A 23,975-nucleotide genomic window follows, 5' to 3' on the forward strand; every position below is an offset into this window, starting at 1 on the left:
ATTGGCGGGAGGTGCCGGGCAGGGGGCGTGCCCTCCACGCGCCCCGCCCACCGTGGGCCAGGGCGGGTAGCTCTGGGCGCTAAGCGAGAGAAATGAAGACAACGGAGTCTGTTTCTGGAAGGGTTTTTGTTCGTTTGTTTGCTTTTCTTTTTAAGAGCTTCATATATATATTTATATATATAAATTATTAGAATGTGTGGTGAGGAGTGCGTGGGGAACGTGGTCGGGGCATTTTTCCATATCTGGGCCGTGGGTCGGTTTCCTTTTCCTTTTAATGGTTAAGTAAATATATATATGGGGACCGCTCGAGTTATACAACCGTGAGATCAGACACGCACGCAGGGGAAGGGGGCACACGTTGCTACATCAAACTGCCACGTCTAATAGGATGTGCATGAGTCAAAGTACACCAAGTGGGGGGGCGAGGGCAGGGGTGCTGCTGGGGCAGGCCTGGCACGAGGACCGAGGGGCTCCTGTGGGCCATGGCCGTCCATGAAGTGTGGGGGAAGCATGGCCGCGCCCAGCAGTCCCACAGCGCTTGGCACCCAGCAGCCGGGAGCTGCCCTGGCAGCGGGCAGCAGCGCCATGTTTCAAGGGTCCGGGAACGCACCGCTCACATCCGAAGGGAGGCTGGAGAATGAGAGGCTGCTCAGGTTCATCTGAACAAGTTCCATGTTGCTTTTTGGCATGGCTAAGCAGTATCTTACACCTACAGTGTGTGGGGGGGAGGAGGCATCTAGAAGAAAGGCTCCACTGGGTTTGGAGGTGCGTCGTGGCTGCAGCTCCTGCTCACAGAAGCAGGAAAGGCGGCATCATGTACATGAATTCCCGTGAGTCCTTTTCTATTTAACACAACTGCTCCTTCAAAATGAAGGATGGAGCTGCTGCAATCTTGAATTCACACCAGTCTTTGTCTGTTTGAGCTCTTTGTGTTGCAGATTTTAATTCCTCCAGAGCTCTGCTCAAATCATGGACAGATCCTTTCAAGTCCATCGCTGGTGTTGCAGTCCCTCCCTGTGTGCTCTCCTCCGCGTTCTGCCCCCAGGATGCCATACCATAGCTCTGTCCCATCCTTTCTTGCAGTGTGCTGCAGGGTAGGATTGACACGCGTCACTGCAGCTTCCCCTCCCCTGGGATTTGGTTGATTCACAGAAAGACATGGGGATGTCGTGTTGACAGTTGGAGTCCATTTAAAGGGGTTTGTCACTTTCCTTCTTCAGGTGACTAGGATAAAGGAGAGGAACAAGGTGATTGTGAGAAGGAAGATATAGGGAGAAATTATTTAGTATTGTGCAAATGCCAGTTGCTAGCTTAGTCCTGCACGACAGTGCTGGCTTGGGAAACCCTGCAAATCCTTCATATAAGAGGGGCTATCCAAAACATAACATGCTGCACTTCTCACCCAACAAGCTTCTGTGAAAGCCTTGCCTTGGCAGGGGCATCCAGCCCTTCGAATGGTTGGCATTTTGGCAAAGGTATCAGTTACTTGTCGCTATATCAGCACATGTGAAACAGGTTGATTCCCTGCTGTGGACAGGAGCTGAACCCCCACCACAGCCTCTGGCTAATAGTCCATAGCTGTACACCACAGCAAGCAATCCCAGCATGGGGTCAGTCTGGAGCCACACACATACAGGGAAACATACCTCCAACCCCACTGCTTACATGGATGTACCCCTACCCCAGTGCTTCTGCCACGCTTAGTCCAAGCGTGATTTTGGTGCACGTACCTGTAGTAATCCTCTTGGGTGGGGAGTGGCACTCCATGCAGAGGGTGGTGAGCATGGAGCCATTGCTGCTGCTCCAGAGCCAGGCGCTGCAGCTCGGCTGACTGCGCGTGCATGGCCTGCAGCTGGTGCGCTGCTGACATGGGCGCAGAGAGAGACCCCGGCAGGTCTCTGTAGGGAGCAGCTGCACCAACAGACAAATGAGAGAATAAACTAGTTAATGTCACAGCTCCAACCTTGCCCATGCTCCTACAGACCACTCAAGGCTCTATGGCACTTAGTCTTCCAGTCTCGCCAACATGCATTGTACTACAGCCATCCCATCCCATGCCAGAGCCCTGCCTCATAAACGTCCACCCATCTGGTGACCCCCCATGGCTGCCCTGCCCCACGGTGCTCTGCTGATGCCCTCTGAAGGGGTCAAGGAGGTCTGAGAGCACTCTTACCGAAGAGCTGGTGGCGCAGCACTTCATTCTCATGGAGAGGGTGAGGGAGCAGAGGGTTGGGGATGGTGCCAGCTGGGTATGGGATCCGGGTGAGGTGCGATCCCGAGGCAAGCGGGTCGATCAGAGGGTGGACAGAGGCTGAGGCTGGGAAGAAAATATGTCAAAAGGTAATTGTCCCCTGCTTGGTAAGTCACAAAGGGAAGAGCACAGGATGCAACAACAAAACAGGCGCGGAGCAAGTCACTTTGCATTAGGGCTGGAACGATTTCAAGGCATGCAATGCAGTACCATTGCCTTTGAGTGTTACTCCTTTTGCCTGCACTGGATTTCATGTGAAGCAGTCTAGCCCGTACTCTGTGCTCATACTCTTCAGAGATGGTTCTGCAAGGGCCTGCTCTACCATCTAGCCTGTACCCAAAAGCGAGATACTATTTTATACGAAAACTGCTTTTTCCAGTGCTTTAAAGCCACTGCCAGCCCATTCACTTGTATCCAATTGCCACCTCTGAACAGCTGCAGACGATTAGTGTGGGTGTCTGCCTGTGACTGCCACCACATCCTGCAGACCTTTCTCAGCACTGCCGTAGGCATGGCAATTTCTTTCTACTATATGCTGGTATGAGCTTTCCTTCCATGAGATTTTCATTCCTAAGCTAAGCTGCTTTTTACCTTGGTGTCCCGCGGAATGAGGAAGTGGAAGGGGCCACAACTCCATTCTGAAGGACAGTAGCCTCCAGTTCCTTACCATTAGCCATTCTTCTCCCCTATCCCATCCCAAGAGTGGCAGGAGCAAACTAGAGAGCCAACATTTCCTTGGCTTTAAGGATGCTTTTAAGGCTGCTGTTAGCAGGGTGCCCGTGCTCTCAGCAGAGCCTAGGGTGACGGATGCAGCCCACAGCCCCAGAGCGTGGTGGAACCAGCGCTCACATGGCGTTGCATTCTAAGGGTCCCAAACTAAAAGCTGTGGTGCAAGCAGTTTTGCTCTCCACCAAGCAGCAAACTCATGTGACATTTGCAAAAGATGCCAGCATCTTTCGTGGGACGGGAGGTCCAATGACCACGAGGGTGACATTTTCTGGGTGAGGAGGTGGGGCTGGGTCCCTCAAATCTTGCATCAGCAATATTTGGGCTTTCCCAGAGGCAGAGGGAGGGGATGCAGCAGGAGCAGAGCACTGCTCTGTGCAGTCCTTACCTGCGTGTATGGCGTCCTGCTGGTGGAGGTGGAGGTGGGAGTGGATGTGGGAATGCTGATGGTGATGAGGCGTCACATTGAGCATCTGCAGCCTGGCCAGCGGGTCATTGCTGAGAGCAGCCACCCGCTCGGCATGCTGGCGCTCGGCCGCCAGGCGCTCAGCATAAGACATGTCAGGACGCAGAGTGGGGCCAGCTGCCAGCGCCAGCCTCTCCCGCTCCAAGTGGCCCAGCCCCGGGTGGAAGGGAAAGGCGGGATGGAGACCGGGGGCCGTCTGCAGGCTGAGCCCACCGTGGCGTGGGAATGGATCCATGGCGGCAGCTGGCACGGCATGGAGCTGTTCCAGCTCAGCCGGCTTGACTTCAAAGCCAGGCTTGAGGCGCTCACGCAGGTCACGGTCCCTCAGGTCTCGCTCGCGGGCTTCCCGCTCCCTCAGCTCCCGCTCCCGTGTGGCCGGGTCACTGCTGTAGATGGCCGGCACATTGTAACCCAGCAGGCCTGGGTCGATGGCACCCAGCGGCACGTAGAAAGGGTGGTTGCGGTTGCTGGGGGACATGACGTGGGGCCGGGCATATTCGCTGAGTGTGCGCAGGGCCGGGGTGTCGGGGCCCAGGTAGGGGGGCACAGTTGCCACAGCGCTGCCCTGCTCAAAGGAGGGGCGGTGGGGGACGGGCCCCAGTGAGGAGCACTCCACCGGCCGGCCCTCCTGGGCCATCTTCTGCAAGAGAGCAAAGAAACAGCATCAGGATACCTGCGGCCCACTGCCGAGGGCAGCCTGCAGCATCCTCCAGACCTACCACGCTCCTCTCCAGCTCCCGCTCCTTCTCCCGCTCCCGCTCCTTCTCCCGCTCCCGTTCCCGCTCTCGTTCCTTCTCCTCCCGAGCCTTCTGCTCAGCCTCCCGCCGCACTTTCTCCACCAGGTCTGCTCTCTTCTTGGCCAGCTTGGAGCCATCAAGGGGCACGAAGTACAAGTCCGTGCGGGAGCAGGAGTTGAAGCCACGGTCCAGGTGCTTGTTGAACCTGAGGGCATCAAATGCAGCATGTCAGTGCAGGAGGAACGGGGACAGGACAGGGTGGGGATCCCCTTGCCCCTACCTGGCTGACTGGCTGGCGTGGCTTGGCACATCCACCACTTTGGGTGGTGGCGAGGGGCTGCGAGCAGGTGGCACAGGGCTCTCTGGGGGCTCATACTCCTCTGATGGCTCCTGCTTGATCTGGGCAGCACTGAGTGGCAGTGGTGGGGCTGGAGTGGCTAAGCTCCCTGGCAGTGGTGGGGCAGGTGGGGTGGGTGAGGCGGCCTTGTAGCCACTGGCCACAGGGGAGGACGCTACCCGGTAGCCTGGGGGGGTTGCAGCCCGGAAGGGGGCAGCCGAGGAAGCTGGGGGTGAGCTTGGCTTGTAGGGAGCTGGGGGCTGGAAGGTGGGGATGGGAGAGGCCGCACATTTCCCATATGGGGCCACAGCCGAGGGGGGCATCGGGGGCGAGACGGTCTTGTAGGGGGCCGCAGATGGGGAGGCCATGGTGGTGATGACAGTAGAGAGGGTGGTAGCTGCAGAGGTGACTGGAGGGCCGGCCCCATGGGCCGGGGAGGGGGGTGGTGGTGGAGGGAAGGTGTAGGTGGCAGGACTCTGCCCTTGGGGGTGAGTGCATATGGAGGGGTAGCTTCCCTGGGAAGAGGTGGAGGAGGAGGAGGAAGAGGAAGAGGAAGAGGAACAGGAGGAGGAGGAAGAAGGGACTGTAGCAGCTGAGGGAGCCTGGCTGTAAGTGGCCTGGCTGTGGGGAGGGTAGAGGCGCAACCCATACGTGGCATGAGATGGGTGATGGCTGTTGGACTCCAGGGCATGGGGGTAGCCCCCAGGGGGTTGTGGGGGGGCGGCTGCTACTGCTGGGGAGACCCCCCCACCACTGCTATGGCCGTGGTGGTGCTGCTGGGGTGGTTGCTGGTGATGGGGAGACTGACCAGGGAAGGAGGCAGGGAGGTGGGAGCTGGCATTGCCCAGGGGGCGGCTGTAGGGGGGAGGGGCCTGGCTCCATACAGGCTGTGAGGGTAGGGAGGGCTGGGTGTACTTAGGGGGCTGGCTCGACACCGAAAGGCCACTGGGCGGGGGGAAGGAGTGCCCGTAGGAGGCAGTGTAACTGGGCAGGGGCTGGGTGGGGGAGGGCTGCGGGTACTGAGCAGAGGAGCTGGAGGGCGGCAGCGGTGGAGGGGCATAGGGGTAGCGTGAGGGGGCCAGGGGCTGTGCCTTGTCCTGGCCCATCCCATGGGGTGATGTCAAGTGCCCACTCAAGGCCTGCCCTGCCATTCCTGGGGAACTGGAGGCGGCAGCCACGTTGTTCAGTGGGCGTAGGGCCGGTGGGGGTGGCAGGTTGGCTGAGACATGGGGGAAGGAAGGTGCGGAGGAAGGGGGGGCAGGCGGTGGGTTGGCTGGGGATGTCTTCTGAGGGGGCAACCCCCCGACCACCGATGCCAGTGAGATGGGAGTGGTGGGCGGTGGATTGTGCTTGGCACTGAGGGTCTGCTCACGACCCCCCGGTGCTGAGAGGCCCCCTGCTCCACCAGCTATTTTGGAACCAACTTGAACAACATTGGCTGTAGGGTAGAGAGGAGCGTGGGTGGAGGTGGAAGAAGAGGAGGAAGAAGAGGAGGGGGCAGAAGTGGTGGCTACAGCAGAAGAGGAGGAGGCGGGTGTCTGCGGGGCTGGAGCCTGGAAAATGCGGGAGGCCTGGCCCTCCAGCTGGGAGTGGTAGCCACCAGCAGCGGGGCCCTGGGGGTGGGCCTCGCCTGAGAGACTGAAGCCAGGCTCAGGTGGACGGGCCAGGCTGTCAGAAGCGGGGGCAACCGGAGGACTCTGGGGGAAGAGTGGAGGGTGGTGGTAGGAGAGGGATGGGCCCTGGGACAGCACAGAAGAGGAGTCGGAGTCATTCTCCACGCTGCCTGGGCTGTAGACACTGGGCGAGGTGCTCCTGTTATCCTGGTCAATGTCCCGTGGGTCGCTGCTCATCTCATCATTGAAGCTGTGGCCATCAAGGCTGTCAACGTCAGAAGGGGATGGAGGGCAGGGTAATTCCTGAAGTAGTAAGAGGAAGGAGAAGTTATGTGACCTCCCGGATCACGCGTAACACTTTTCAGTCTCACCTTCCTCTGCTATCCCTAGCATTAGAAAAGCACACTGAGGAAGGAAGCTTCATTTGGCAATGTATTAAAAACACTTGCTGCCCTTCAGAACAGCAGCTCAGGTGCTCTGGGGTACTTCATCACACGCTTGGGGAGGAGATGATGATGGGCATCTCATGTTCAGGGCACAGTAACCGTTACAGATGAGGCTGAGACTTAATGCATCTGCAAGGTCCCAGCACCACCACCGGCAATGGGCTGCTGGCCAAGGTATGAGCCAGTGCTACCACCAGGTGGCACAGCAAGGGGAGGGAGGTAGTGCTGCCCACACAGCCCCCAGACCCACAGTCCTCCTTCCTGAAGGGCTTTCCTTAGCACCCTGCTTAGAGATGAGACCTGCTCCCTGGCCTTCTTCCAGCCCTTGCCCCGAGCACGTACTCTCTGCCCTACTCCTTACCTTTTGGGGTTCCCTCTGTGTTTACCATTGCCCCCTTCCCCGCACTGCTTGGTGATTAAGCAGTTAACGTGGACAACTAACAAGTGAGCCTCAGAGCTTACAAGAGCAGTTCAACTGAAAAAAGATCAGTGCTGAGCTGAGCAGTGTCCACATGGAGACATTACATAGGTGTAACTGCAGGTGTCACTTGGGCTCTGCCCGCGTAAGAGCTGCAGAGCACAATCTGAGGTGGCAAAGCTACTGAGCAAACAGAATTTGGAGCTAGGCAGGCGTGAGCAGCACAGGTAAGGTCCAGAATGTGCCAGTAACCACAGCAGAGAACTCACCTCAGTTTTGGTCTTTTTTGGAGCATTGCTGTCCTCCCCCTCACTTTCAGAGATCTCTTCTGTTCGGCCCTGCTTGCTGCCTTTGGGGGTGCAGGATTCCTCCACTCGGCCTTTCTGCAAGGCAGAGGAGAGAAAACAGAGAAGTGAGAGGGCCACAGGGAAACCTCCCATCCTGCCTGGCTTTGCCAGCCTGCAGCAAGCGAGGAACAGCACCATCTCTGCTGCAGACCATAGCAGGCACTGGGACACTGTAGTGGCAACACCAAGCCAGGATATGGCAAAAAGCAGTACTGAAAATGGAGATATCAGGAAGTACAAAGTACTGGGGATAAAAGAAGGGAATCCAACCCCTACAGATAGCTAACTCAGCATGGGTTGCATGGTAGATCCCATCTGGTCTGCATGGCTGGATTCCCAAATGGGTCATGCCCTTCCTGGGCAGCCCTCTGGCACCCACGAACCACCCTACCACACACTACTTCATACTACCTTTGTTGCTTGTCGGGATTTCTCAGCTTTGCCATCACTGCTGGAGGTGCTTACACCACTGGGGGAAGCTCGACCCCGTGACCTGAGCTCCTCTCGGGGCCCTGGAGTCTCTTTCTTCCGTCCACTCCGCATAGACATCTGGAGAGGGATCATAGGGTCAGTTCTGCTTTGCAACTCCCTCCACTCCTGTCCTGTCCCCTGCCCTCCCAAAGCCCCAAATGCTGGCACTCCACCACACCAAACTCATGTTTGGTGCTCGTTTTGCTGCGAGCCTCAGTCCCAACCCACAGCACTTTCTGGGCTCCGGGATCCCACCTCCCTCTTCCGTCTTACGTACCGAGTCCTTGTTCTGTCGTGTCTTCATTCTTTTGGGTGTGGGACCCCCATTCTCTTTGGCACGGCTTGATGAAAACATAAATTTTTATCTCTCTGCAGCCCACTTCCGCTGTTCTGAGGGAGACTGAGGTGGGCAGGAGCAGGTCTTCTGGAAGGGAGGGCTTACACCAGCAAGGCAACACGACTCTGGTGGGCACTGAAAGGGAGAGAAGAAGATAAGAGAGGAGGAACAGTGAGTAGACTGGGGGACATCCTTTTGGTTTGTTATAGAAATATGACAAAATTATTACTGTTTCTTTAGTCATTATGCACAGATGCAAGGATCTTTACCAAGAATGCAATAAACTTTCCCATTTGTAGGAGAAAAGATTAGTTCGCTGTCATCTCTGATTTCCAGTTTCTAGGACTGATACAAATATTAGTGAGGCAGTCAGGATGCAACAGTAATTTTTTCGAAGGAAGCAGGGAGGAATGAGTTATCAGTATTTTGATTTTCCTCTGAAATCATTTTGGTATTTCCATTTCCTTGTTTACTTATCTTCAGAGAGAGAGAAGAGTTTTTAAAAAAACACAATAGACAAATGCTTTAAAATGCTCCTCATCACTAATTTTCTGACTTCAGAAGTTCCTCTTTGCACTTGTTGTCAGTGCAGTACGTTATCCTTAACTGGCCACGTGCTATCATTAGCTAACTCTGTGTAACGAGCCCCCTGAGATCTCTGCTGCAAGGAGGATGATACAGCCCTGACCTCCCCAGACCACACACAAGTGCTTACATGTACCAGCATGTTAGGATGCTTGTGTGACAAGTCTTGCTCCTGCTGTTCAATGTCCGAAATAGGTGCAAGAACATTCATTTAGCTTTGATGTTGCATGGCACAAGCAGCATCATTCTGTTTAGCTTGGAGCATCTCCCTAGACCTCCTTCCTCCCCATACACTCTGCTGTTTCTCCATGGACCAGACAGTCATGCCCAGAAATGCACAGCACTTTGCACCAGCAGGAAGATTTCCAAGCTCCCTCTGAAAAAATGTACAGATCTGTGCCATGTCCTGAAAGGACTGTTAGATATTTAACATCCCATGATGTCAGAGGGTTCCTAGTTCAGAGTATGAAAGCACCATGATTCTGTTTGCCTGAGAACTGTGCTGGGGTGAGTAAGGAATGCCGCTCCTGAAGCTGGTTTGCTTGGCTCCAGCTCAGGACCCTTTGCATTGCTCTGCACTGCACAGGTGTATCCAAAGAGACTGTCCTTCTCCAGCCTGTTGTACAAGCTCCTGTACCCAGCATCTGGGATGGACAATCTGCAAGATAACAAGATCTGTCCCATGGTTGAAGCACCAGGAAACATATACTCGTCTTCTGGGTTATATGCTTGGCTCTAGAAGCATTGTGAAGTTTTGGGAATAAGTCTAAGGCTTGAGAGTCAGGACTCCTAGAGACCACCGCAGATTTGGAAAGGTCAGCCTCTAGCTGGCCAGTGCTGGAGCGTGGAAGCGCTCTCACTTCTCTCCAAAGGGAGCTGAAGTCAGAGATCAGAGCAAAAGCAGGAAATGGGAGAGCTCATGGCCCAGCTGCTGAGTTGTATGGCCTGAGTCGCTGCTTTCCACTGCCTCCATCTCCCTGCTCATTAAAGGGAAGTAATTTCCCTGACCTGCTCCTTGTGGCATTCCTCATCTTCCCTGACCAGTGCTGAGACACTCACATAGAAGGTACTTGGGAAGAACAGGGATTGTTTGTTTTAATTTCATTAATATTTTATTTGACCCTCACCATGAAAGCCACAGGGGACTCATCCAGCATTAATTCTCACAAACAACAATTCATTAACTTAGACCTCTTCTTTAATAGAAAAATAGCTCACAGCTGTTGAGAACTGACCTACTGGAGCCAGAGCACTCTCCCAACCCCTATGAACTGGTATCTTTTACAGCCCTGCTTTTCTGGCATAACCTGGCCTTCAGCTGCTAATTCAGTCAGTTACACTGATGCTAGAGTGTATTCCAGATAAGCACCTAGAATTACTATTTCTGACAAGAAAGGAGTGCTGTAAGGAAGGCAATCCTAGCTTCAACCCCAGCACATGCCATGTTGGCAGCCCTCAGGTACCAGCTCCACTCTGACTGCATGCACAGTGCCAGCAGCAGCCCACCGCCGACATGTTGCTGCTCTTTATTTCGCACTCAGCAGCAATGCCACCCACAGTGGACATTGTCATGTGGTGCAGAGGACTCACTTCAGCCTTCTAGCAGCTCCATAATAACGACGACGGCCGTCTACCCAGGGAGGTAAGGCAAACGCTTACTTAAACCTCCCTTTCTAAAGGAAATACAAACTCAGTATTTTTCGCAGCTGCCGAATACATAGCACCAAACAAAGCCAGAAGCAAACGGGTACATTTCAGTAGACAATCATTAACCACTGGGGCAGAAGTTTCTGCCATTTAGAGGGTTAAGACTTTTCTAAAGCAAAACTGACCCACACGTTATTTGGCTCAGCACAGCAATGGCTATGTCAGAGGTCACACCAGAGGATCACAGTGCTGCTTCTAATCTTAACATCCGCAAAATAAAAGGTTGCAGTAGGAGCCCTGGCAATTAACAAAGTGTAAAACCTGGGCTACACCTAGCCCTTCCCATCACAGAAGATCCCCCTAAGCGCCTCTGAAGAGTTCTTACCACCCTGTGGTTTTGTGAAAATGAGACATTTGGTAGTGCTGCTGCCAAAGGGATAACCTTTTCCTGGCCTTGTGAAGCCCTTTACAGGTTAAATTGAGTTATGAGGCACTGGGAATTGCTACTTTCTGTTTGTATTTGTATAACCCTGCTCAGTCAGGCGCACTGCCAAGAACCCACCATATTCTCCTGCAAGCCCCATGCAGCCTCCTGCACATAACAGGCATCCCCACATGGCACCCAAAATGGATCCCACTCCTCCAGCCACCAGACCCAGGTGGTTCCCTGCCCCATCCAGGCAGCCAGGAGGCCTGGGGCTGCTCTGCTAGGGGAACCAATACAATCTGCTCTTCACAGGCTGCGGTGTGAAGCGGCTCTTCACAGCTAACAGAGCTGGAAGAAAGTCCAGCCCTAATGGGACACGTTCACATTTTACCTACTTAAACACATGCTTTTGTTCTCTTAGAAAGTCACATTAATGTCCTTAGTTCTGTGTATCATTTATAAACTAGATTGAGGCTCTAAGAAAAAAAAAAAGTTCGTAGATGGCAGCAGAAGCACAGACAGCCTAGAACGGTGTCTGGGGGCTTGTCTGGGGTGGTAAGAGACAAACAACCCTAATACTCCCTAGAAAACTTGCGTGTCTATACCCAGAGGTATAGCCCACACATGCTGCCAGCAGCAGGGAGGACATTTTGGTGAGACAAGGAGGCCTGGAAGATGCCCCAAGACCCATCAGGCCTGAGGGGCCTTGTCACCCCAGCCAGTGCTCACCAGCAGGGTCAGTCCTAGAATGGGCAGCCCAAACACAGGGCTCTGGTCTGCCTGAGGTCAAATGCCAGCCGAGTCCATCACGGCTTGGCAGATCACATCCATAGCTGGGGGCACAATGCAAAGATGCCAAGGTGCGTGGCCAGATCACGGCCGGACGGGTCAATGTGACAGCACCTGTACTTGCTACCTGCAAACCATGCTTGGGCATCATCTCAGAGAGTGCTCACTGGCACTGGCCAAGGGTAGTACAAGGGAATGCCGTGCCAATGGACAGCCAACTGTGCATGAGTGTTAGAGCCTACTTCAGTTTGCAGACATATGGCCTGGCCAGAGTTATCTTCCACTAGGTGACAGTCCATGGAAAATGACTTCTGAGTGAGAATTCAGTAGAGTTCCTCCTTTAGTCTAAACACAGATGTTCTGAAGTTCAAAATTTATTGTTTTTTTTTTCTTTTGGGTCTTTTGCTTGTTTGTTTTTCAGTTAGGAATCATCAAGAGTACACTGTGACAATTCCTTAAGTCATTTTTTAAATGTAAGAACTACGTCCAAAATCCTATGTGAAATCAAAGGCATTTGCCTTGCCAAGGCAGGGTCTCAGAACTAGAGGGATTATCCTCCTCTGCAATTTATTAGCTTCAAGTTCATATCCTGGTTTTTCTCTCCCTTCTCCTCCAAAAGGATGAAAAGAGGTGGTGAAATGAACAAGGCAGCTTCACAACAACATACTGCAGATGCTGAAAAGCATCCTGAAAGCAAGATGTGATGTAAACCAGTGTATCCCCCATGGCAGGTAAAGACCACTCCGAGGTGAGCACCCACTGGAGCAGGAGTGCACTGGAGCACCCACTCGAGGGGGGAAAGGCAGTAGCTGACATATCTTACACTGCATAGTGTTTCCAGGCAATATATTTTCAATTCCTATCCCCGTTTCCTTTACTTATAAAATCCCAGAGATTCAGCTGGGGTTAACAACTGTGGAGTATCTGAAAATAAAAAAAAATTAGCTAAAATACTGAAGTCAGACATCCTGATGCGTGACATTTCCTAATGGCTACTTACCTGACTTTGGGCTCAAATCCTGGTGTTTTAGTGCAGGGCATGCAAGAGGGAGGGAAGGGAAAAAGTGCTGCATCCAGCATTAGATAGAAATAAATGAGTACGTTGGGGCTCAGGTTGCATGTTGCAGCCTTATTGCCAGTCCTCCAATATGTACACCAAGTGTGAAAATGACTGTGTAAGTGGAAAGATTAGGATGCCAAAATCACTGAATATAAAGCTGGCAGTTGGCAAATGCTTGTGGCTAATATTATCTCGGTTGCAAACAATCTCATGACTTGCAAATTTGTAATTAATTTATTTTTTTCATATAGTAACTTTTGTTACGAAGAAGTATGCTTATGTGACACTAAATGAAAGGTAGTAATCGACACAGGTATTTTTCTGGCTGGTACAGAATAATTACAACAGCCAGTGGATGCAGGGGCTGTGAGCGCAGGCTGGAGACTGGATTAGTGAAGGAGTAAGATGGCAGACCTGGTCATATGATCATCCTCCAGTTAAAATTCCTGCCTGCTCAGTGAGCAAAGTTTAACCTCATCTCTCTCCTCAAAATGACTGCAGAGCTGGGGGATCCAGCTCTGCCTACTGGAGCTGCCAGGGTTTTCATACCAAAACAACTACGTTTTTCCTTGACCTCCCCAGCCTCCCTGCCCATTGCCAGCCCCCACCTCCTGTTGCTTCACAGGACAGTGTAAACTGCTGTTACGGCTCAGAAATCAGAATGTATGAGTTCAGCGCAAGAACGGTGATGATTTCCAAATTTAGTTATCTTCTGTAAATAAAAAAATTTATACTACTGGAATTTCATTACGTTCTTCTAGCTAAACTATATTCACCAAAGTATCACATAAAATGTGTCACTATGAAGCATTTTGAAATAAACTTTACCAATACATGTAAATCTACATTTTTGGAAACTTCATTCTCTACCAGAGGTCAAATTATACATAAATACAATAAGTGAACAAACCCTCAGTGGTTTAGATCTACCTACATAAATACTAAAATAATGCTGGAGCTCAACTTCAGTCACTAGGTTTAGCCTTTATCTTATATATTTCATAACAGCAATACTTGTTGACAAATTCACTTGCCATGACACCTAAGAGCTTCTTTACCCCTGTAAAATAACAAATAAAAATTAAAATGCTCCCTTTTCAAGAAATGAGGCCAAGTAAGAGTACTAAAAGATAAACTTTCAGAGTACTGGCACTCTAACGGGATAAAGCCAGTTTACTTTTTATTAAGTCTATATTAACGTTTTGTTTTCTTAGTCCCACACAACCATGAGATATCAAAATGTTAAGTATGAAAGCTGCAATTCTGGAAGTTCCACTCAACAAAAAAAAACATCTGAGAATAAAAAATGTTTTCTGATAAGCAGAGTGAAAGATAAAAACAATTAGGGTGAGAGCAAGGTAATAAATAATAAAAACATTTATGCATTTAATGACAGTTTAATTTACAGTATAGAAGAGGATATTATTTTTTGCAAAAGCAACTGAAAATGTAGTTTGATTCAATAAATGAAGGTTAGATGTACTAAAGAACGTTACATTAACGGTAAGTTGATTCCTGAGGGCACAGTAAAATGACTGTAAGTTGGAACAGATTTACTTAAAAATCTCAGAAGAATTATTCAGCTTTTCCAGAGGAGGGCCTCTGGATCTCCTGGAGATACAGGCTGGCAGGGCTGGTGGAAGAGCACAAAATGCAACATAGAGTGGGATGTAAGTTAACAAACACATGACTGAGGGATGGGATGCGTCGCCACCTCCATGCTCACTATTTTGGGAAGTGTAGCACCTTTGGTATTTGCAAGGCCTGAGCAAACCTCACCTCTGGAGTTGTTTAAGGGCCTACTGTAATTCATAACCTCCTTTTTTGAGTCCAGAGACTCAAAGAAAGATTTGGGTTGGATGGGAGCTCTAGAGGTCTCTTCTCGAAACTTCTGCTCACGGCTGGACTGGCCATAAATCTACGTGGAGTAGCTCAGACATGTCCCAAATATCTCAAAGAGCAAAGCCTCCCCGGCTGACCCGGGGCACCCATCCCAGTACTGAAACATCTTTGGAGGCAGGGGAGGGGGATTACTTTTGTTCAGTCATAATTTCCTTGCCGCAGCTTTTGACCATTGGCTCCATGTATCATGGCTCCAAATTGCTGCTACATGGACATTATCCACCTATTGACCTGTCATGGTTCCAGGCTTCTGCTCTAGGTCTTTACTGAGAGATATTGCTGGTAACTTTGCAGCTGCAGGATAAACATAAAAATACAACCACACCATCCACCCACCCCTTCTCTAACAAACCAATGAATGTCATGAATCGCCTCTCCTTTCTGCAAAGATATGTTGCTCTGCAAACAGCAGAGGCAGGCCCAGGCCATGGTATGGCTCTCTGCTCAGACCCTCTGTCCCAGGCAAACTAGTTGGAATGTGGAAGAGAGACAGAGAAAAGCTCAGGAGCTAAAAGGATTCAACCCTGTAAGTGGATTTGAATGAATAAAGTGCTGAAAGTACTAGGCCAGATGACAGAAAAGGTGCGAACTGACAGAAGAGGACTTTCCAAGAGGAGTGACTGAGCAACCAAATGGCATATGAACTTCCATCTACCCAAATATAAATTGCATGTAAAAATGCACAAAGAAAAGGATAACTCCATCTCCACATACAAATTGATGAACTCTTAACTGATCAGTGCCACTCAAGGGTGATATCCTCGGGGTATGAGAGGCTGACCCATGCAAACGTCACCTTGGCATCCTGTAGCTATCAAGGAAGTGAACAACTTGGTAGAAATGAACATAATCCTCCTGCAGAGGAGAGGGATTTATTAATCACAGGAAGGCTAAGGGGACCATTGTTATTTTGGAGGTATCAGACAAGTATTATCAGGCAATGAATAAGAAAGTATCAATGCCAAGGGACACCGAACTTGTCAGGTAGCCCACACAATGCTTTGGTTACCCAGCATCTGTAAAGATCAAAGTGTATTACAGAAGGTACAGAAAACAGTTTCCAGAATACTGAGGGACACAAAGAGTCTCTCTATCATGCCCAAGACCTATAAAGATATTACTTTTCTAAACATCACAATATAAAAGCTGAGGTCATGCAATTACTGTCTGCAGAACACCAAAAATTAAACACAAAGAGTCAGAAGAGCTACTTAAGCTAAGGAAGCAGGTTGGTATAAAATGGCTGCCAACAATTTTGAGATGGAAATGAGAAAACTCTTATCCATTTGGTGAAGCTCTGAAACAGCTTTCCCTGGAGCACAACAAGGGTAAAATAAAATCTTTATTATTAGCATAGAATGCATTAAGTTTGCAAAAGAAAGTAGCTGGCATGGTACCCAGAGGGGTTTTGCAGGCAGTGACCCAAGTATGGCCTTTGGATTCTCTGTTTCAAGGAACTCACGACTGACAGTGAAGCCAATGTGACAGCCCTTTGTGCAAAAGGGCAAGAGTCTGAGTGGGAAGAAGGCAGACAGACAGTCAAGGAGGAAAGGAGTGAACTAGGGCCAAGGAGATGGGTACAGGAACAGTGGAGCTGCGCACAGGAACAGTGGAACTGCAGGCTCAAGATACTGATAAGCTGTGAGTCACTCCCTTGTTTGGAATCCCATAGATCGTTGCCAGTCTACCGAACTGGCTAAGTGGGATGAACCTGCCCTCATCTGTAGGGCTGAGTGAAGGGAAACCTGAAAGTTTGTCACAGGAAAATTTACACGTGAAATCTCCAGAGATCTCCACTCAAATCCCCTGTTCACAGCAAACTGCAAGGCTACGCAAAATCATCATGAACATCTCAGGGAACAGTTTCCTTAGTCACACAGGAACTCATGCCAGCACTGAATTACTCTTGGGAAAGGAATAGAGATTTTGTCTTACGTACTTCACCAAGTTCACAAAGAACAATTGGATTTAGTTCTTATGATTTTACAAACTCAGAAAACGTGATGATTTTGGCTGAGTCAAGGTCTTCCTGATCATGATACAATGAAGTATTAGAAGTCACAAACATCTAAAGTTCTCCCTCATCCCAAAAGATTTTAAAATAACCAATTCATGCAAAAATGCTGCCATCTACATATAAGCATAATCTTCCTTTCAGAACCACAGATTCAGGCCTCCACCTCTCAAGTAAGCAACTGAGCTCATAGGCATGACTTTTACCAGATTAAGCCCAAACTGGATAGCCAGGGGAAAAGATATGATAGCAAAGGAAAACACTGCCTGAGATATATTAAACATATAAGGCATTAAAAGCATTGGGTAATCTTTATAAAGCACCACTTGGCAACCTGTGACCTAGTGCACAGATACAGCAGGAGCATGACCTATCTGGTCAAAAGAACCTCATGCATGGATCCACTGTCAAAAAGCATATTTCCCAAAGCTCACCACTGAGGGACAACAGTGGATCATCATGGAACTCACTGGCAGTTGATGAAGGCACTGGCCAAACTAAGTTTGCAGAAACACAGTAATCTTTGCAGCTGGTGCTGAGGCAGAGTATATGGCACAGATCAGTTGGTATTACTGAGACAATGAGGTTGCATAAAAAGACAAGCATTTTAATTATGGAGGATTTCGACATGAAGAACAGAAGAATGTAGAATGCTTTCAAGGATGAAGATCTGAGGATAAACAGAAGCTCTGAAAAGGCCTTGCAATTAACAGTCAATAGCATGCTGAACATGAATTCCCAGCACAGGACTTCTAAGGGGGCCATTCCTGAATGAATAAAATCGACCGTTCATAAAGAGAGGGATGCTCCTCAAGAGCAGGAATAGAGAAGTGTTTTTACCTGACTAGATACAGGACTGGTGAGGGGTCTGGTGCACAACCCTTATGACGAACAGCTGAGGGAGATAGGACTGTTCAGTCTGGAGAAGAGGAGGCTCAGGGGTGACCTTATCACTCTGTACAGCTACCTGAACCAAAGTTGTGGTGAGGTGGGGGTTGGCCTCCTCTCCCATGTAACTAGTGATAGGACTAGAGGGAATGGCCTCAAGTTGCACAAGGGGAGGTTCAGGTTGGAGGTTGGGAAATACTTCTCCAAGAGCATGGTCAGGTGCTGGAGGTGGTAGAGTTACCATCCCTGGAGGTGTTCAAGAAATGTTAAGATGTTTTACTGAGGGTCGTGGTTTAGTGGGAAATATTGGTGGTACGTGGACGGTTGGACTGGATGATCTTAGAGGTCTTTTCCAACCTTGTTGATTCTATGATTATGGGAGTAGCGTATGTAGTTTTGTCTTCAAAAATGATTCAAAAATGATGCTGACAAAATGACAGCTTCCAAGAAAGAACAATAAGGAAGATGTGAGGTCTGGTAACTCCCCTTCCTCTTTAGAAAGAGAGCCTTAAGAAGCTCAACACGTTTAGTTTATTAGAGTAAAGGTTAAAAGGTGATGACCATGGCCTATGAGTATTACAAAAGGAGAAGACTTCTGATAGGCCAGAGTTCTTTAATCTACAAACCAAAGACCCTAGATTTAATGGATAGGAGCTGTAGCTAGAAAAAGTTCAGACAGAAGCAGGGTAAAATCTGAAAACTGAGATAGATTAATTATTTGAAAAAACTTGCCTAGGGATCTAGTGTATTTCTAGTGTAGAAATCTTTAATGATTTTTCCCCTTTCTTCTAAAAAAATGCCCTAATGTTTTCTGTGAAGATCCCCAGGTGAAATTCCCTGCCTTATGCTGTTCAGGGTAGAAGCACGGTTAGCTAACCAGAGCAGGTTTTTTAATGCTGAAGTCATTAGAAGTCATAGAGGAGTTGAGCAGGGGCTAGTCCTGGGTGAAACCATACTTTGAAAGCATCGGTCTAGCAACATATAAGGAAAGCCTGATGAACAATCATGATTGGCTCATAGAGAGTAAACTGCTGGCAAGCTCTGAATAATTCTGAGGAAAATCACTTCATCTGTTGCACTGTCTGAAAGAAAACCAGTAGCATACACAATATACTACTTTAGAGATACAACTTACATCCAATATACTACACTACACAGTCTTTAGTTAAAACATAATATACAGTGTATTGTGATGCATACTGCATGTGATGTACTATGTTATTATATACGTATATAGTGTGGTGTGTGAGTATATATATGTGTGTGTGAGTGTGCACGTGTAAAATACATACGCACACAAAAAGAGATGAAGGTTGTTCAAATGGAACCTTCACTTAAATGATCTACAGCACAGAAAGACCCCGTGGAAGAAAGAATGTATCACCAAGTGGCTTGTAAAGCAGGGAAGTACACGACTAAAATTTTCCAGCTAAACTGATCTATGATGAACAATGTCACCAGGGCAAGAGACATAGAGGAAGATTGAAAGCAACCAGTTACCCTTTCTCAGTAAAGCCCAGTCAGAACAACATTGGCTAAAATTACTTAGAGAAGATATTGCAGTTACCCTTTGGTTTGTAGGTGAAAATATTGCCACAGCAATCAATCAAACATTGATATTTTTACAAGAGACAATAACAAATCAATGTTTGCTGCCACAACAAACAACGAAAACAGAATGTAAGAAATTTCTGCAGCAGCAGAGCATCATCAGAACTGGAAGGAAGGCAATACTTCTGAAGGGACTGCTTCCTCACAAAACTAGCTAGCGTTAAACTTTTAGTACATGCCAAATCTTCTCTCCCAAGCCCACATTACTCCCCCAGACTAATAGAGAGGTAAAGCTCAGATCGCTTGGGCTGAAAACATCCCCTTGCATCTCACCATTCTCCACACACTTGAGGAGGAGGACATGGGCTGTAGGCCCACAATTGCCCACTACATAACTGGAAGGTCAGATCCTCCAGCTTAGCGTTACATAAAAGGCAATGGCACACGTATCCAAGCAACATGTCTGGGGACCTCTACAGCTTCAGTAACTCTTGAGGTCTTGAAACGCAGTACCTCATGTTAACATTAAAAAACCCACTGTGATCAGGCTGTGACCACGTGAACTAATTCTGCAGAGTACATGTACCCTAGATGTAGCTCACTTACATAAGAGCATGATTTTTTTGGAGATGCCTATACTTTCACATTTGGAACCTGAATTGCCTTCTTCTGTGGACTACCGGCCCTTCAAGAAATTTATATAGCATTACCATTCCGTACTTCACTAGCAGCGGTCCTCAGGAAGTAAAGACAGAAAAGACAAACTGATCAATGTAGGGAATATACTTGATATTTCCATAACAAATCCTAATGGAGGAAGAAGGAGGTAAAAAAAAAAAAAAAAAAAAAAAACCGCCAGAAGTAAGAATGTAGTTTATTTGCCCAAAAGAGAACATTAATAGGAGAGAGACAAAATAGAACTGGGGAAGATAAAGCCTGACAGAGGAGGGAAACAGATTCTCATAAGAACAGGCAGATACCTAAAGAGAAAAAAAATAAAAGACTGAGTAAACATGCAGGTAGATATTTAAGAAGGGGCAGAATCGAATAAATGCTCAAATCAATTGAAGATACTTCATTTGCAAAGGTATTGCAACACAGATCCAGCAAATTAATTCTTCCCTACACGGCTCCAAATTCCAGTGTCTACCCTCATCAACTCCACCTTCATCCTCCAGAATAATGCCGATGGACATGAGGAAGACCACAGCAGGGAGGCTGGAACTAGATGAACTTTAAGGTCCCTTCCAACTCAAGCCATTCTATGACCAAGGAGCAATAAGGAAAGCATTTACGGAGTTACAGAGGCTGAACTTTGGGAAGAGCATAACCTGCTCTATCAATTCCAGGTACAAATAAAGACACCCCATCTTGAAGAAAAATATCTATTGGGTTGGTCTTGGTATAATGATCTTGCTGGGCTACAGAGTCATAGTTCCTTGCATGCCCAGTATTATTTTGGAATACAAGTGCACCCACAATAAACTTGACAGTGAATCCTTCTGCAGACAAATCTGAAGGTGAGAATGAAAGAACCTTTCAGAGGTACCAAGGGGTACAAAGTTTGGAGGAGGAGGTAAATTCGTATGAAAAGACATAAAGGCGAGCCATCACAGCAGGTTAAACCTGTTGATCTTCTTTATTAGAATTCAGCGCACGTTTAATTTTCAAATGTTTGGAGGAGTTTTATTGTTTCCAGCAAGAACCATGGCACTGCAAATTCACTCCTCAAGGCCATGCTTGAAAAGCTCCATTGTGAATCACAACCAGAAAAGTCTGGTTTGAAAGACCAGACTATTCCCAAAAAATGGGGAAAATGCATAAATGGGTGGTTATACAGTCACCAATAACAAAAATAAAAACAAATAGGCCAAGAGCTGGGAAAGAAGGACGAAATTCCTTCCATCAATTTGACTGTTCACATCTACAAGTGTCCCATCCAGGGCCAATTATTTTAGAGTTTCAGCCCCTCCACTCCCTCAAGGATGTACACACAGCACAGCAGTGGTGCACAACACCCTTGGCTTAAAAGAGAGACTCACTTTCAACTCAAACAATGGTGGGACTCGAGTTCATGAAACTGAGGCAACCCAGAAAGGCATTTGGCTGCGCTCTGACATGGACACATTGATTCCTGAGGGAAGACAGGGCTGGTCTCTGAACCTTTAGGCATAAGCACAACTGGAGGTTTGTTAACTGTTCCACCATTCAGGTGGCACAAGATGAATGACATATCAAACTGCTCTCCTGCTAAACACCTTAAGGTAATGGCCTGCTACTTTTTCAGTGCTAGAAAACATAGTTTCCCATGCCATCCCTTCAGTACAACAGCCCAGGAGAGACATTTGCAACAGACTTGAATGGCTAGCTCCATGGGTAGATGCTGTTCATGAACAATCACAGCACTGCAAAACAGACTGTGCAGACAAAAGACACAAATTCTCACAAGTAGCTGCGCTGGCAACTAAGTAACTTGCTGCAGAAGTCAGGCAGCCACAGCACTGAGGCAAATGCAATTAAAGACACCGCTCTTTTCAAAAGCAACTTCAGAACCTCACAGCAGCTAGCAGGATACAACCGACCGATCTCAACTGCAAGCAAAACGGCGTGCAAAGCGATGCCACAATGACCAAATGGCTGCCACTCCAAAGCACAGCCGGCGACTCGCCGGTCAACAGCCACCAAAGCATTGCAACCTGCCATCTGCGGGCCAGCAGGGCAAAGCAGCGACCGGCTCGACGGCGCAGCCAGAAGGGTGGCACAGGAAATACAGCTGCCACCTTTCCCGGGGACCTGAAGAGCCGACGAACGCCCCAGGACGGAAAGTGAGCACCAACGCCCCCCAGATGCCACCACCCGCTGGGCCGTGTGTGCTCGCCGGTCCCCCGGCAGCTGGTCCGCCCGTGCTGCGGATGGCAGCGGCGGGGCGAATCCCATCCGCGCACGGATGAGCAGCAGAGAGGGAGAGCACGCACTTGGCGGTACGCCGGTCCCCCCGCGCAGAAGAGCCCACCGCGAACGCTGCTTGCAGGCGTTATTCCTGCCTGCTCCCGAGCTGCACCTGGAAAGCGAGGACAATAAGAGGCTCTCCAGGAGGAGGGAATCTCGTCGAGATTTTTCGGGGCGGCAGGAGCCCGGCAGGCAGCGGGCGGGCTGATTCCCTTCCAGCATTGTTTTATTTCAATTCCCGCACGGCGCCGGGCTGCGCGCTCACAGCTCGGCCCCTCCGCCGCCCCGGGGGCAACCCCTGCCCCGGCCCCCGCCGAACTTCGCTCTGCCGGGAGGGGGCTCGGCGGGTGCTGACGTCACGCCGGGAAGCGGCGGGGGGGTCCCCGCCCCGGGACCCCACGGCGGGCCCGCTCCGAGGAGAGGGCTGGGCTGGGCTGGGCTGGGCGGGCGGCCCCCCTCGGTGATTTACGATCGTTCCCGGCTCCCGCTCGCGTGGAGCGGTTCGCCCCGGAGCCACCGCGACCCGGCCCCGGCCCCGCCCGCCGCGTCCGCACTAGGGCAGGCACCGCTGGGGACCCTTCCCCACCGCCACGGGGGTTACCGCGTCCCGCCCGCGCCCCCCGCCCCGATCCGACGGACGGACGGACGGAGGGAATCCCCGCGAGTGGGCGAAAATGACAGGCGGCCGTGAGCGGGCGGGGGACTCACCGGCGGCTCCGGAGGGGAGGTCGAATGAAGGGAGGAATGGAGGAGGAGAGGAGCGGGGGAAGGGATTTAAACGCTGCCCCCCTCCCCCCCTTTTTTTTTTTTTTTTTTTTTTTTTTTCCCTTTTTTCCTCCCTCCTCCTGCTCCGCGTTCCCCCGCTCTCTCTTGTGCCTCCGGGATCGCGGCGGCGCGGGGGCAGCGGCTCCGAGGGGGGGCGGCGCCCCCCGTCCCCGCCGCGCCCCCCGCTCTCAGGCTCCGCCGCCTCTGCCCCGCTCGCCGCCCGCCTCCCTTAGCCACCTCCCATTTCCGAAGAGCCCAGAACGAGCCCCCCCCGCCCCGTCACCCCCGAGCCGCGCTCGCCAGCGCGCCCGTCCCCGCCTCCCTGCCGCCGCCAGCGCGGCTCGGCCCCGCGCCGGGAGACGAAATGGCCGCGGACTCCCCGCGGCGGGGGGCGGGCAGGCCCGGGGCGGGGCGGCCGCGCTCAGCATGCGGCGCGGGCCGGCGGCCTCCCATCCCCCGCGCCGTTACCAGGCAACGGCACAAAGGGAGAGCCTCGTGCGGCGGCCGGAGAGGCACCGGCGCCCCGCGCTAGAGGAGGCCGCCTCGGGCCGGGCCTCTGCGGCCCCGCTCCTCCGCGCACCGCCTCGAAAGTGCCCTGCGCAGTCCCGGGGACCGGGAGTGCCCCGCTTTTTTCCCCTTTTTCCTTATTTTTCCCCTCAGTGAAGCGAGGTAGCCATCTCTGTAGGGTCAGGTCTCACGTGGGCTATCTGTGGTGCTGGCAGGAGGCATCGGGCGGGCGCTGGGGGGCCGTTGGCTGCTACCAGAAATGCTTTTTAAGATGCAAAGGAGACACGGGCGCTGTGCCGTTACAAAGGGCTCAAATTCAGCCAGAATGTTAAAAATGTGAACAATTCTTCCCCCGCCCGTGTGTGGGCTCCTCTCTGCTTCAGGAAAATGGGCTGGCTGCTGCTGCTCTCCGTTGTTCGCAAAGTTCAGCCTCGCTGAGGGTGTGCATGGCCATTTTGAAAAAGTTTAAGCAAAGGAGGACTTCTGGAAGGGGAAGTAGGGAGCCAAATGATTCTGTTATGAAGTAGAGCTCAACCCCAGCACAGCAGGGCCGCAATCTGCTCTGGGCAGGCTCAGCTATTGCTGGTAAGCACCGGGGAGAAGCTAGGAGTGACCGAGTGCTTCAGACTTTGGAAGCAGGCTGGTTGTACGAGCAAAACCAAGCGCTATGCTGCCGTGTGTGCCTGCAAGCTGCAAGGAGAGGGACTTTGTATGCACAGGGGCAACTCCTGCTGTGGCATGC

General features: G+C 50.6%; 1 protein-coding gene across 3 annotated transcripts; it reads right to left on the minus strand.

Annotated features, from left to right (window-relative positions):
- On the minus strand, nt 108–22,770 carry ATN1 (atrophin 1). Of its 3 annotated transcripts, none has more exons than XM_021395824.1 (10): nt 22,670–22,770; nt 8,090–8,284; nt 7,753–7,890; nt 7,264–7,377; nt 4,461–6,433; nt 4,163–4,385; nt 3,366–4,083; nt 2,174–2,317; nt 1,731–1,911; nt 108–1,224 (listed from the first exon to the last, which is right to left on the minus strand). In XM_021395824.1, exons 2-10 carry the CDS (start codon nt 8,165–8,167, stop codon nt 1,191–1,193), a joined length of 3,603 nt encoding a protein of 1,200 aa, XP_021251499.1. In that variant the 5' UTR covers nt 8,168–8,284; nt 22,670–22,770; the 3' UTR covers nt 108–1,190. The 3 variants fall into 3 exon arrangements, with proteins under 3 accessions (XP_021251499.1, XP_021251513.1, XP_021251502.1); XM_021395838.1 differs by lacking the exon at nt 22,670–22,770 and adding an exon at nt 22,074–22,662; XM_021395827.1 differs by lacking the exon at nt 22,670–22,770 and adding an exon at nt 12,421–22,066.

This window comes from Numida meleagris, chromosome 1, assembly GCF_002078875.1.
Source record: "Numida meleagris isolate 19003 breed g44 Domestic line chromosome 1, NumMel1.0, whole genome shotgun sequence".
Classification (NCBI taxonomy): Eukaryota; Metazoa; Chordata; class Aves; order Galliformes; family Numididae; genus Numida; species Numida meleagris.

What these genes read in the sequence shown, in the direction of transcription:
- ATN1 (XM_021395824.1), bottom strand. Translation starts at nt 8,167, where the DNA reads ATGTTTTCATCAAGCCGTGCCAAAGAGAATGGGGGTCCCACACCCAAA. An exon ending in AATCCCGACAAGCAACAAAG is followed by an intron (nt 7,378 to 7,752) that starts GTAGTATGAAGT and finishes TCTGCCTTGCAG; the next exon opens with AAAGGCCGAGTGGAGGAATC. An exon ending in GCTGCGCCACCAGCTCTTCG is followed by an intron (nt 1,912 to 2,173) that starts GTAAGAGTGCTC and finishes CTGTTGGTGCAG; the next exon opens with CTGCTCCCTACAGAGACCTG.